The sequence below is a fragment of the Trichosurus vulpecula genome, chromosome 9 (assembly GCF_011100635.1).
Source record: "Trichosurus vulpecula isolate mTriVul1 chromosome 9, mTriVul1.pri, whole genome shotgun sequence".
NCBI lineage: Eukaryota > Metazoa > Chordata > Mammalia > Diprotodontia > Phalangeridae > Trichosurus > Trichosurus vulpecula.
This window is the reverse complement of record NC_050581.1, coordinates 151,212,499-151,224,823: the sequence shown is the minus strand read 5'-3', so window position 1 is coordinate 151,224,823 and position 12,325 is coordinate 151,212,499. Positions and strand designations below refer to the sequence as shown.

The following is a 12,325-nucleotide window of genomic DNA, read 5'->3' as shown; positions in this document are numbered from 1 at the left end:
AGCATGTTCTCTGTGTCTCTCAGACCTCTATTATCTGTCTTGGGCATTTGGGGTGGGGATGGGGTTCTCCCCAGGTCTGTTTCTGCAACTTTTTAAAGGTTAATCCAAGACAGGAGCTCATATCTATATAAGCCATGGCTCATATCCCCAAATGCCTCCATCAGGCACCCCCAACGTGGGGGTCAGTGGGACAAGTCCATCAAGGAAACATGAAAATCCAAAATGCGGTATCCTTGCACAAGTTTATACCTGGGCTGGAGGGACACCTGTCAGCTCTGTGAGCCTCAGTTTCCTCATTGGTTCAGTGGGGTCAATAACTGCCTTATCTACTGTATAGCCTTGTTGTGGGAATAAAATGGGATAATGCACATAGAGGGCTTTGAGAAGTTTGTGAAGTATACAAATATAAGAGGCTACAAATTCAGCAGGCTTCATTCCCTCCCGCTTAACCAAAGTGATCTCCTGTCTCCAACTTCCTTTCCCCTCCAAACCATCTGTACGATGCTGCCAGATCAATTCTCTAATGCACAGCTCTGATCACTAGTTCCAAAAAACTTCAATGCTGAGCAAGTAATGACTACCTATACCTAAAGTTTACAAATTATAAAAATAATAACAGCTGACATTTCTATAGCATTTTTTAGGTTTGCAAAATCCATTACATGAATTATCTCATTTGCTTCTTGTGATCCCTTGTGGCGGCTTGCACATGCATTCTTAACCCTGTTTTACGTGTTTGACCAGGGTCCTCAAGTCCAACCACCTCATTTTACAGATGAAGAAACTGAGGCATGAGGGGGTAAATTGCTGGTCCTAGGTCACACAGGTAATTAATACAAGAGGCAGGATTTGGACCCAGGTCCTTAGTCACCAGAACTATTTCCCTGTGGCCCTCTATCTGTTGTACCACCTGGCTGCCCTAATATCAAAGGCAGTCCTTTTTTCTGTCTCCCTTAAATTAATCACAGTTAGACAGTTTCCACTGGGTTAGCAGTACTATTATCTGAAAATAGCTGCCTCTAAGTGATGGCCAGCAAGAGTAATTCGGCAACAAGTGTTGAATTTTGCTCACATCTGTGAAAAAGTAAGCTTCTTCAGGTCAGAGACTATATCTCTAGCATAGTGTCTTGTGTGTGCATGTTTGTGTGTATACATACACACACATATATATGTTTTGGTTTGGACATGTGATCTTATTGGCATAGGAAACTCCCTCTATGAATGCAAAAGGGCAACTGTATTCTGCAGTTCATATACTCTGGACAATTGCTTGAGGCACTGAGAAGTTAGATGACTTATCTAGGGTCATCCAGCCAGTATGTGTCACAGACAGGACTTGAACCCAAGACATCATGACTGGAAGGTTTGGCTCTCTAGCTACACCCTATTCCAGAACACAGAAGATATTTACTAAATGCTTGTCGACTGACTGCTTTGGTGATTATCCTCATTTTTCAAATAAAGAAGCCCAGAGGAGATGTGTTTAACCCTCCTTCAGGTAAAAGCTCTGGTTCTAATCCCTATCACAGGACTCGCTTGCTCTCTGCTCCAATAATTGTCTTCCCTTCAGTCCTTGTTTTGAAAGCATAGAACCTAAATGTAAGTTGTTTCATTTTTTTAGATGCAGAGACACTCCATTTTACAGGCAAGATGGATGGCTTCCGTGAACACAGCTAACCTTGTCTGTGGTATGCTGTTGAGTGCCGACATGTGTGTCTTTTAGATGCTTGTTCTAGATTATTAGTTCCTTGAGGGTGGAGACCTACTCGTTTCCCCTTACAGTACTTTACATAGTACTTTATACCAGCTTTGTGCTCAGTCAATATTTGTTGCTGTTTTTTATTTTCAGTTTTGCTCTAGGGCAGTGTGGCTCCTCATTCTCAAGCCTCCACCCTCACGCTGCCAATGGAAGCCTGGAATGCTGTGTTTGATTTTTTTTTTACATGCTACTGCACATTTCCTCGACAATGATCATTTGATTGAATTCAATTCAACGAGCATGTGTTTGCACACTTAAAAGAGCATGTAAACCTTCCTGCTTAGATGTCCTGAGTGATGGGTCCCAACCTGCAGTCTGTTTGTACCAGGGACCATTTGTTGAATCATTGAGAGTTTTCCATATCCAACAGTTTCAACTTCAGCTACTCTGCTAATGTCGCTTCACATAGGAAATAAATGTGGAAGTTGCTTTTCACTTTTTAATCATTATTCAAGTGACACCTTCATAGATTTTCCAGAGCTACCTGATTGTTGAGTCATTTTCAGTTGCACCCAACTCTTCATGACTCCATTTGGGGCCTTCTTCACAAAGAAACTGGAGTGGTTTGCCATTTCCTTCTCCCGCTGATTTTACAGATGAGAAACTGAGTGAGCTACCTGGTACCTTTTGTCATATGTTTACATGAGAAGGAAAATCCACCTCTTTTTACTTATAGGTTGAATGAAATTCATCATTTATCCTCCATCCCTTCATTTCATGTTGCCATAGGGTCATAGCTTGGTTTTTTTTAATTAACTTTTTTGTTACATTTTAAGCTCTGAAGGGATCATAGATTTTGAACCAGGAAGGACATAGGAAATCATTTAGTCCAAGCCTTTCTATTAAGATGAGAGACTGAGACCAGGGGAAAAGGTTGATATGTGAGACATTTGTATCTGCATCTAATTGTAGATGCAGAGGAAATGTTATCTGTGTACCAAGAAACTGTTTGTGCAATGCGATGCATTACATTTGCACATATAATTTGCATTCTAGAATTGTAGAATGAGAAGAAACCATAGAGATTACTTTTTACAAGCCCCCACATTTACAAATAAGTAAAGGGAACAGAAACCAGAGAGATTAAGTGACTTTGCCCAAAGTCATATAACTACTAAGTGGCAAAAACCAAGACTAAAACTGAGTGCCTAATGCTCTTGTCACTACACCATTGTACCTCATACATCAAAGTGCAAAATAACGGAGTAATTTATATTAGGATCACATCCCCTTTAAGAACAGCTGATCTATAGCCAGTAAAATGGCTAATAGTAGGATGGGATAGAATAAAATATTAACTCCTACCTCAAGTGGCAATTTGTTAAGCCATTAGATTGTTTTCAATAACTATATAAATAATAATCTAGAAAAAAGGATTCTACTCATCTACATTTTTACCCATAATGCCTGAAGTCTCAAAGAGTAAACAGTTCCATTGAGAAGGAAAAGGGGAGGTTGTTTAAAGAACTCATCAATGCACTTAGATTTTTAAAAGATATGTAAGGAAGAAGGAAGCAAGGGTAATGATGTAACATAGGTTAGTTTTGTAAAAACCAGTGCAGAATGGGATAAGGTTGGTAAGAAAAACTAAGGGGCAGCCATATGGGGAGAAAGAAGAAGGGCAGAGAAGAAATTGAATTACAGCTTAGTAAATGGAGTGAGGAAGAGTTACTGATGATTGAGAGGAGACAAAGTTCCACTCATGTTGCTTCTCTTTTCTCTGCCAATGATCTTCATTTTGGAAATGACAGAACAAAAAATGACTAATAGGGAGTGGACACCCAAGTTAAATGAGGAGATCATGAAAGAACAGCTAGCTGGCCCTGATATAGTCAAATACCTGGCCTATCTTTAGGTACCGAAAGAGCTACATCCTCAGGTACTGAAAGAATCATCGTGTGTGGTTGCAAAGCCAATAGGAGTTACTACAAGAGTGGGAAAGGGCAGTTGCTACCTTGACTTTCAGAAAGGGAGTTCCAGGTCCTGGAACTCCCAATGCAGTGCAATTTCCACCGTACTACTGTAGAATCTAGGGTTGGAAGGGAAGAAAGATCAACCTAAAGACAGAAAGGATGCATGAGGAGATCAGGACAGAGATGAGTAGGTTGAGTTGGATCTAAGAGAAGATGATCAAACACCAAGCAAATGGCCAGGGAGACACACTATGAGTCTATGAATTAAATCAACAACAACAATAGCTTGATTTGGTTTGTTAAGTGTTTCCAAATAATGAAACAGAGGCAGGATGGTATAATAAAAAATGGTCCTGGTCAGGAAGGGGAAACCTGGCTTTCACTTTGTGATCTTAATAAATCATAACCCAACCTTCATTCCCTCATCTAAAATTAGGAGGTAGAACTTGATGATAAAAATAATATGAATGTCTCACATTTATATCATGCTTTAAGGTTGTCCAACAGCTTTGTTCAAGTTCTTGTCTGGATTACAAAAATCCTGTGTTTCTTTGAAGTTGGCATTGGGTTCAAGGTAACTCCCAGTCCTGACATCTCAACAAACATGTGGCAGCCAGAGCATCAAAGAAACTTATAGCATAACTAATAAATTGATCTCCAAAATTATGTTATTTCTAAAACTCAAGTCACTTCACACATAAGCAAATTTTTCCATGTTACACAAGGAAATGTACTTTATTCAAAATAAAAATTCTTATTGTTTTTGTGTCCTGGACCCCTTTCTCAATCTAGTGAAATCTGTAGACCCTTTTTTGGAATAATGTTTTTAAATGCATAAAAAAATATAGGGTTACAAAAGAAATCAAAGGTGTCATTTTTCCCATCCAATTTCAAAGACCTCCCTTGAAATGTATCCACACACCCCTTGATTTAAATCTATTTATTTAAAACTTTATTTTCCCTAATTACATGTAAAACCAATTTTTAACATTCTTTTTTTAAAAAATTGAGTTCCAAATTCATTCCCTCCCTTTGTACCCTTCCCCCTCTTTGAGAAGTCAAGCAATTTGATAAAGATTCACCCCTTGATTTAAAAAGATGAACTTGAATATTTGAAAATGACACCAAAATGTGCCCCATTCAACCAGGAACTGGAAGAGCATGGTAACAGGTAATAGATAATATCGGTCCCTGGTACCCACAGCTCAAATGAACAACAGATTTGAGACCAATTTATTTATTTCCTAGTAGCAGATTTAACTCATGACCTATTAAATGTTTTCCTGTCTCCCTCTTCATAGTTGTCTTTTCCTTTCTCACTTTCTCTGTATGTGTTTCTCTCTCTCAAAGTGCATGACTCTGTGCATTTCTATTCCCTACCCCTCTGTCTCTCTCAAACATACCTTCACACACTTTAACTACAACAGAGAATTGGACTATATGTGTTACTATTGGTTGTGTTTATTCCTAATTTTACAAGTGAATAGAACCTTTTATTTTTCTCTAAAATATATGCACACACACATACATATAAATACATATCCATATATATGTATAACTATCTATCTATTTACTTTTATGTAGCTCTTGATAGGAAAAAAAAGTATTTCCTATTCCTGAGGCTATGATTCTGACTGAGACAAGTACAACATTTTTAATCTAAAAAACAGTGAAATTTAGAGTCAGTCCAAATTCTGTACCCCCAAAACCAAAATTCTAAAGCATTCCTTCTAACCCCCTTGTAAACTAGAAAATCAAGGTCTTCCCAGTGAAAAGAGGCCCCTTCCCCTTGCTGTTGGCCTCACTCTTTTCCATCTCTCCATCCCCAAGCTCTTCTTCAGTTCTCTTTATGGCAATGCAGACTTAGTTTCATTTTGTTCAACTAAGCACTACTTCGTTTATGAATTTATTTATTTGGGGTCACCATAATAAGTTTGCTTCATTTCATTGCTTCATTGACATTTTAGGAAAGGGTAACTAAAGCCTGGAAATTAGCTAAAATTCTCATGAGAACTTTTGAGAATTTTTTAAAATAGACATTTGGTTTTATAGAACTTTAAAGTGAATCTTTCTTCCAGTTTTCCATCTTGTTCCATTTTAATTCTATCATGTATTTTTCCTTTGTAAAAAAATTATATTTTTTAGATTATGGAAAAAATGTGTGTAGAAACAGCAACAAAGAGCTATTTCTGAACAAATTTTGTGACACCAAATTGCTTCATTGCAGAAAAAGCCACAGAAAGTCATCCCAAATTTAGTAATCTGGCCCGGCCGAAACACATGATGTGAGTTGTCAGTAGGCTCGTTGGAAAGGTTACCAAGAGTCACTCTAAGAAGTTTTGCTTCCTCATTGGATTCTTGCTTACCCAGAAAATAGCCTGCATTGTAAAAAGTCTGAGATATGACAATATAATTTATTGCATTCTTAGCTAGAAGTATTTTGCCCAAGAGTTCTGGGGAACAAGAGGAAATTTAGCTTAATTTACAGAGTTTACCAAAGTACCAGTTTCTAAGTAACCCCCAGTGCCATTTTCCAGACCATCCCATTGGCAAGCCTGTGACAATTTTCATTCTTCATGTGATAGAAAAGGCATTGACAAACCCAGACCAACTCAGACCCACCTTGTTCATATTTTTAAAACAAAACAGAGCAAAAATAAGACTGGGAAATTCTTGGTCCAAACTCATGTCTTGAGCTTTCGAGCACTTTCCAGGAAATTGTCAGTTTCAGTTAGTGCTTGGCAGAGTCTTCCCAGTCTCTGGATCTTATTGATAAAGGGTTGGGGTCAGAGGTCTTGCATTGTGGTATTAGCAGATTTTATCTCTGGTGACCCAGCAACTGAGAGACGTCCCTGGCCCCTCTCTGATACCCTACGCTTCTTGGTTCACTCCCTCAAAGATGGAGTTATTGTTCTGCCTTTTTTTTCTGAGATAGATATTTGGGATTATGTGGGGGTAGCTAAGACAGTTCACTGGTGGTGATGGGTGGTATAGGGGAGAGGATGTTGATGTCAGAGTCAAGAAGAACTGAGTTCAAGTCTTGCCTCACTACCTGACCTCTCTCAAGCTTTAGTTTCTCATGAGAGTAATAACAGCAATTCCTACACAGCATTGATGTAAGAATCAAGTGAAATAATGTTATGTAAAGTACCTTACAAACCCTGAATAAATATATGATATTTACATAAATATATAACTGGAAGCTGTTATTATTTGGGGGCCAAACCAGAGCCCGCTGATTACTACATATGTGAGTACTGGGCCCTTAGTTGAAATCTAAAATGTAGGGCATGAGCTTGAAGTTGCCAACCAACTGAAAAGAGCCAGGTTTTCTCTCCAGGGTTTCAAGATAGCAAACTGCATTACATCTGTCATCTACTATTCTAGAAAAATGTGGACATAAAGATCACCAAAGAGAATTACAATTTTCCCTTTCCCAATTCCCCCTTCCCCTCCCACCCCATAATTCACCTTCGTGTTCTTGGTTTTCTATAGCTAGACAGAAAACAGTATGATAAGTTTATTGTGCCATGGAAGCTTGGCTGAGGAAAGCTGACTAATTATGTCATTTAAAGTCTGTTAGGAATGGAGTGTGAAAGGAGTATGATGTGAAGAAGGAAAGTGAAGTAGAAAGCCAAATCTGGTTCTTCCTCTTCTTCGTTTTGCAGAGCAGGGTTTCATTTGAGCTGTGTTATTAGCACATCGCTAATCTGTGTCACCACTTACATCACAAACTCCTGCATTCAGTGAGTTTTAACTCAGCTGAAAAGTCAAGCCTCTAGGTTGAGTCTTGGCAAATGAGGACCAAGGCAGGGAACGAGTATTTTATTTATTCATTTAGATTTTTTTTTGAGCTAGTGTCTTTGGGCATGAGTTTAGAAGATCAGTCAATGTGGCCTGGAAAACACATCAGATGTAAGTTATGGTTAATGTCACCTTGCTCTAGGTCAGGGATTCAATCCCAGGAAACTTGAAACTGAAGTCGTTGTCTCCAGCTTATTTAGCAAATTATTGAAAGGGAATCCCTGGCTTAAACAGACTGCAGGCCTCAGCAGAGAAGCTTGAGTTGGTGTGCTTGTGGGCAGCATCAAGAGAGGCCAAGAACCCGGGGGCCACAAAGGTTGAAACACCACTCTTCTGGCATGGAGATGAGTGGGTGACATTTGCTATGCAGAACAACTCAGGAGTATTTGGAGGAAAACAACAAATTTTGAAACATGCATGATATAGTGGGAAGAACACTGAACTGGGCTGTCTGAGGCCCTGGTTCTAGGTCCAGCAATACCACCAACTGGCATAGCTTTGCTGGGTGATCTTAGGCAAGTTTCTGTCAAATGAGGGTGTTAGACTTACATAATCTTCAAGGCCCTTGCAACTCTGTGATCCTGTGATGGTACATGTGATGAAGACGGTTTTCCAAAGTCATGATGTTTCCCAGGCATGCTTATAAATATTATTTTAATATAATATTATATATTATATATAATTGTAATAATATAACTAATAAATATTATATATCTATAAATATAAGGCAGACAGGATTAATTGAATACATTGGGAATAGGGAGGAGGTTGAAACTACCAGCAAAAAATAAGCCTTTTAGACATATGTAATTTTCAGTCCCCCTTTGGAATCCTTTTTTCCTATAAATACCACAGCACCTTATATGAAGCAGACATTCAAGAAACATCTTGTGAATTAAATTGAAATAGTTGAAAATGTTTATTATTATTATTATTATTTAATTTAGTAGTACTATTAGTTTCTCTGTTATTCAAGGCACAGGTAGGTGGCAGTTTTGTCCAAAGCAGAGCTTAGCATGCCCATGTAGGGACTTGTTCCCCTTATGAAGACATCCATGGTTCAAAACCAGTCAATGGAACTAATGAGTAGATGCTCCAGTGTTCCTAATTCTCAAGATCCATCATTGTAGAATAAAGTTTTCTACATGTCAGTAAAGGTATGTTTTGATTTTCTCCTCAGTCATTAACATGTTTGCAACATGGACATGGAACCAATAAATAGGGAAGGCACCTCAGAGCTGGAAGGCACCTCAGAAGCCAGCTAGACCAATCTTTGCACTCTATCCAAGTAGGCATCCTCCCATCTCTGCTTGCAGACCTCTAGGGATGGAGAACTTACTACTCCATAAGGTAGCCTAGTGCTTATTTAGTGAATGCCTGCTATGTGCCAACTAGTGCGAGGCACCATCCTGGGCACTTGGGGGAGGTGATAGAAAGACAAAAAGTAAAACTGCCTTTGCCCTCAAAAAGCTTCTATTCCTACTCGGAGGAAGGCACATATATGCATCAGGTTAAGTATGCATACTATATCTAGAGAGTAAATACAAATTTATGGTAGAGGGAAGCACTGAAAACTGGCAGAGGGGTAGAAGAAGTCAAGAAAGACCTCCTGGTACAAGAGGGCACCTGAGCTGTGTTTGAGGGAAACTAGAGATCCCAGGAGGTAAAGGTGAGGAAGAAGAGTGAGAACTAGTTGTTCAGAAAGTTTTCCTTATGTCCATCCCAAACTTGCCTCTTTGTAACTCCTGACCCATTGTTCCTAGTAACTTAAAATATTAAATTGAATGTTACTGCAACTATGTCTAACACTGAGGCTATTCACAAAACTAGAGAGCTCAAAAATTAGTTTTAAAAATCAAAACAAGATTTTTGAAATATCTGGTGTTAATTTCTATAAAATTTGCATTAGCAAGCTAATTATCTGTCTTTTTTCTTGTTTTTCTCCCTTACACATACACAGACACATATACACACACGTACACACACACACACACACACACACACGCACGCACACACACATGTGCAGTAAAATAGTCAATCTCATTTGACTACAAAAGAGTGTATTGAACACCCTTGTATTCAGAGCCCTAGAGATAGATACACAGACTGACTCACCGTCAAAGTTGCTTTTATCCTTTTGCCAAAATTGATACCTGAGAATATGTCAATTTCTTTTTTCCACTTGAAGCTTTCCCCTCATGGATTCCATGATTCTGTGTAATTTTCTTTCCTTCCTTTCAAATGACTACATTAAATAATACCCATATGTTGCATAAATGATCCCTAGGAAGTGATTTATATAAAGAGGAACCATGCTCATTTTCTTAAAACAATAGATTTTTAGAGCCTCAGAGCAGGAGTTCCTAATCTGGGATCCGTAAACTTGTTTTTAAAATGTTTTGTTAACTACATTTCAATATAATTGGTTTCCTTTGTAATTCTGCCTTACCTCATTTAAAAACATGATTCTGAGTATGATGGGGCTGTAGTTTTCACCAGGCTGCCAGAAGGGTCCATGATACAAAAAAGTTGAAATTCCTGCATTCAAGATTTATTCATTGAACTGACTCACCTTAATCGATTTTCTGTAATGTATAATCAACCTGATTGTGTGTGTGTTGGCCTATCCCCCTCACTTATCAGATGATCAAATTGAGGTCCAGAAAGATGTAATCACTTGTATAATATTATTGCACAGCAAAGCTGGGGAGAGAACCCAGTTCTCCTGACTCCCAATATATATATATTTAAGTAAGTAAACATACACTTATGGGCAGAGGGTGCTCTAAAGTCTGGAGACCATTAGTTTAGATCAAAAGAAATTATTTGCAATGCCCATTAACTTTAGAGTAGGGGTCCTCCCAAAATAAGTCAGGTACCGGATGGATCTCCCAGCCTAGGTCTTGCTGTCTTGTAGTATCTTCTCTGAGCTTTCGTGTGGTTTAGAGTGGAGCCCAGCAGTGCCCTTCTGCTCAGGGACTTGACTCTCAGCAACATGGACTCACACTGAACAATTTCATCATCATCCCAGTATTGGCCATGCTCAACCCCTTCCTTTCCAGTCCCAATTATTATTAGAGCTGTGGATAGATTTCAGGAAGTCCATGAAATTTTTATTTTCACTAATTTCACTTATTTTCCTTTGTAACTCTATGTATTTTATTTTATTCATTTAAAAACATGTCTTCTGAGGAGGACTCTGTAGGCATCACTAGATTGCCAGAGGGTCCATGACACACAAAATATTAAGAATCCCTTAGCTTAGATGAAGTTTCTTGGATTAATAGGGAATGGTAAGAGAGAGCCCTTGGAAGGTACTGTTAGTCTTTAAGCCTGTTCAAAACTAAATTGTATGAATCTGTATTTGTACTGTGCTTCCCCTGGTTCCTCCATATTCCCTCACCCCTTGATAAACTTTAGATGCCTACTTGAACTAATAGTCTATGCTTTGCCTTGGCATACAGAGTGGGAGGGAAGGCACATTGAAGAAAAGAATGCAGTAAGGAAAGATAAGACCTCAAGACCCCAGTCTTCAATGAGGGGAGGGAGGGAAATTCCCTTTTTTTATCCCTGATGACAGTGAAGAGTTAATCCAAAGTACTATTTCATCATAAATACACCTGAATTGAGCCTATCAAACCATTCAGTCAGACTGGTTCAGTCATTGTGTGTGTTGACCCACCCACATTGCGTAGGAAGAAACATATTTTTAAAAGTCCTAAGCAATATTATGATTAATTTTTTTATAGCTCAAATGAGTCTGGCTAACTCATTATAACATTTGGCCAAGCAAGCATATTAAGATAATCTATTGTTCCCAAATAAATCTCATGGTGATATGACAAACCAGGAGTTGCCTTCTCTTGAATGGATGCCAGAGTGTGATAGAGATCTGATTCTCTAAGACATCCAAATAGTGTTTATGAAACCAACCTAGGGGCTGAAGTACCTGACTTGACTTCAGTATCATCAGTATAAATATTTCACTTCTTTTCCCAGAGTCTCATCAAGAAAAACTTTGATTAACTGGAATACTCAGTGGGTGAGTGCATACTGGTTAACACAGGCTAACCAGAATAGAAAAACCTTTTGGTTTCAAACTTTGTTGTCAAAAACATTTTCTGAAATGCACCAGTCCTCATCCCCTGCCTTACTATGCATAATATAATTAAATTTTCTTTGATAATTTAGGATCTTAAAGTGCCCCAAGGACATCATTCTGAACAAAGTCTTCCTTTGAACTTAGATGGCATTCCGTATTTTCTCTTTTTTCCATGTCATGTTTTAGTTTGCATTAGAGTTATTTTGACCTCTTTGAGCCCCTGTCACAACAGTGCATGTTTATCTGCAGCTTTATAATTAACAAAATGCTTTCTTCTCTACAACCCCGGGAGGAATACAAGTGTTATTGCCTCAGTTTTACAGATGAGGAAATTAAGTGTCACGGGATTTAAAGGACTTTCCCACAGGTACACAACTGAGTTTGACCCCTGAATTCAACTGGTTCTTTTTCAGTTGATTCTTCCATTGTATCACATGGCTTCAAAACTGTCAGCTCCATGAGGCAAGAACTCTGTCTCATTCATAGACACACCTCTTGTCATACTTAGTAGAGTGCTCTGTTCAAGAGTAGCCAGTTAACAAACAATAGATTGGATTCTGGGGGCTGAATCAACTGTTATTGTAAAAGACTAGAAGAACTCTAGCATGTGCTACAGGTTTGAGCCAAGTCTTTACTGACTTCAAACAAACATGCCCCAAAACTGCTTATAAAAATAAATCTCAGTTATCCACTTGCTTCCTTAACATTTGGTTCTTTCTTTTAAAAATCATATGGACAAAATTCGGG

The 12,325-nt window shown here is 38.5% G+C and overlaps 1 protein-coding gene across 2 annotated transcripts in view; it reads left to right on the top strand.

The window, feature by feature from the left end:
• PPARG (peroxisome proliferator activated receptor gamma) overlaps positions 1-12,325 on the top strand; it is a 171,704-nt gene that overhangs the window by 44,432 nt on the left and 114,947 nt on the right. The window contains exon 1 of one of the 2 annotated variants that reach the window (XM_036737818.1): positions 1,635-1,688. The exons of the other annotated variant lie outside the window; for it this stretch is intronic. Within the exon in view, the coding sequence (XP_036593713.1) occupies positions 1,655-1,688 (34 nt within the window). The 5' untranslated portion in view covers positions 1,635-1,654. Of the gene's footprint in view, positions 1-1,634; positions 1,689-12,325 lie in introns of those variants that run through there. 2 annotated transcript variants of the gene reach the window in all.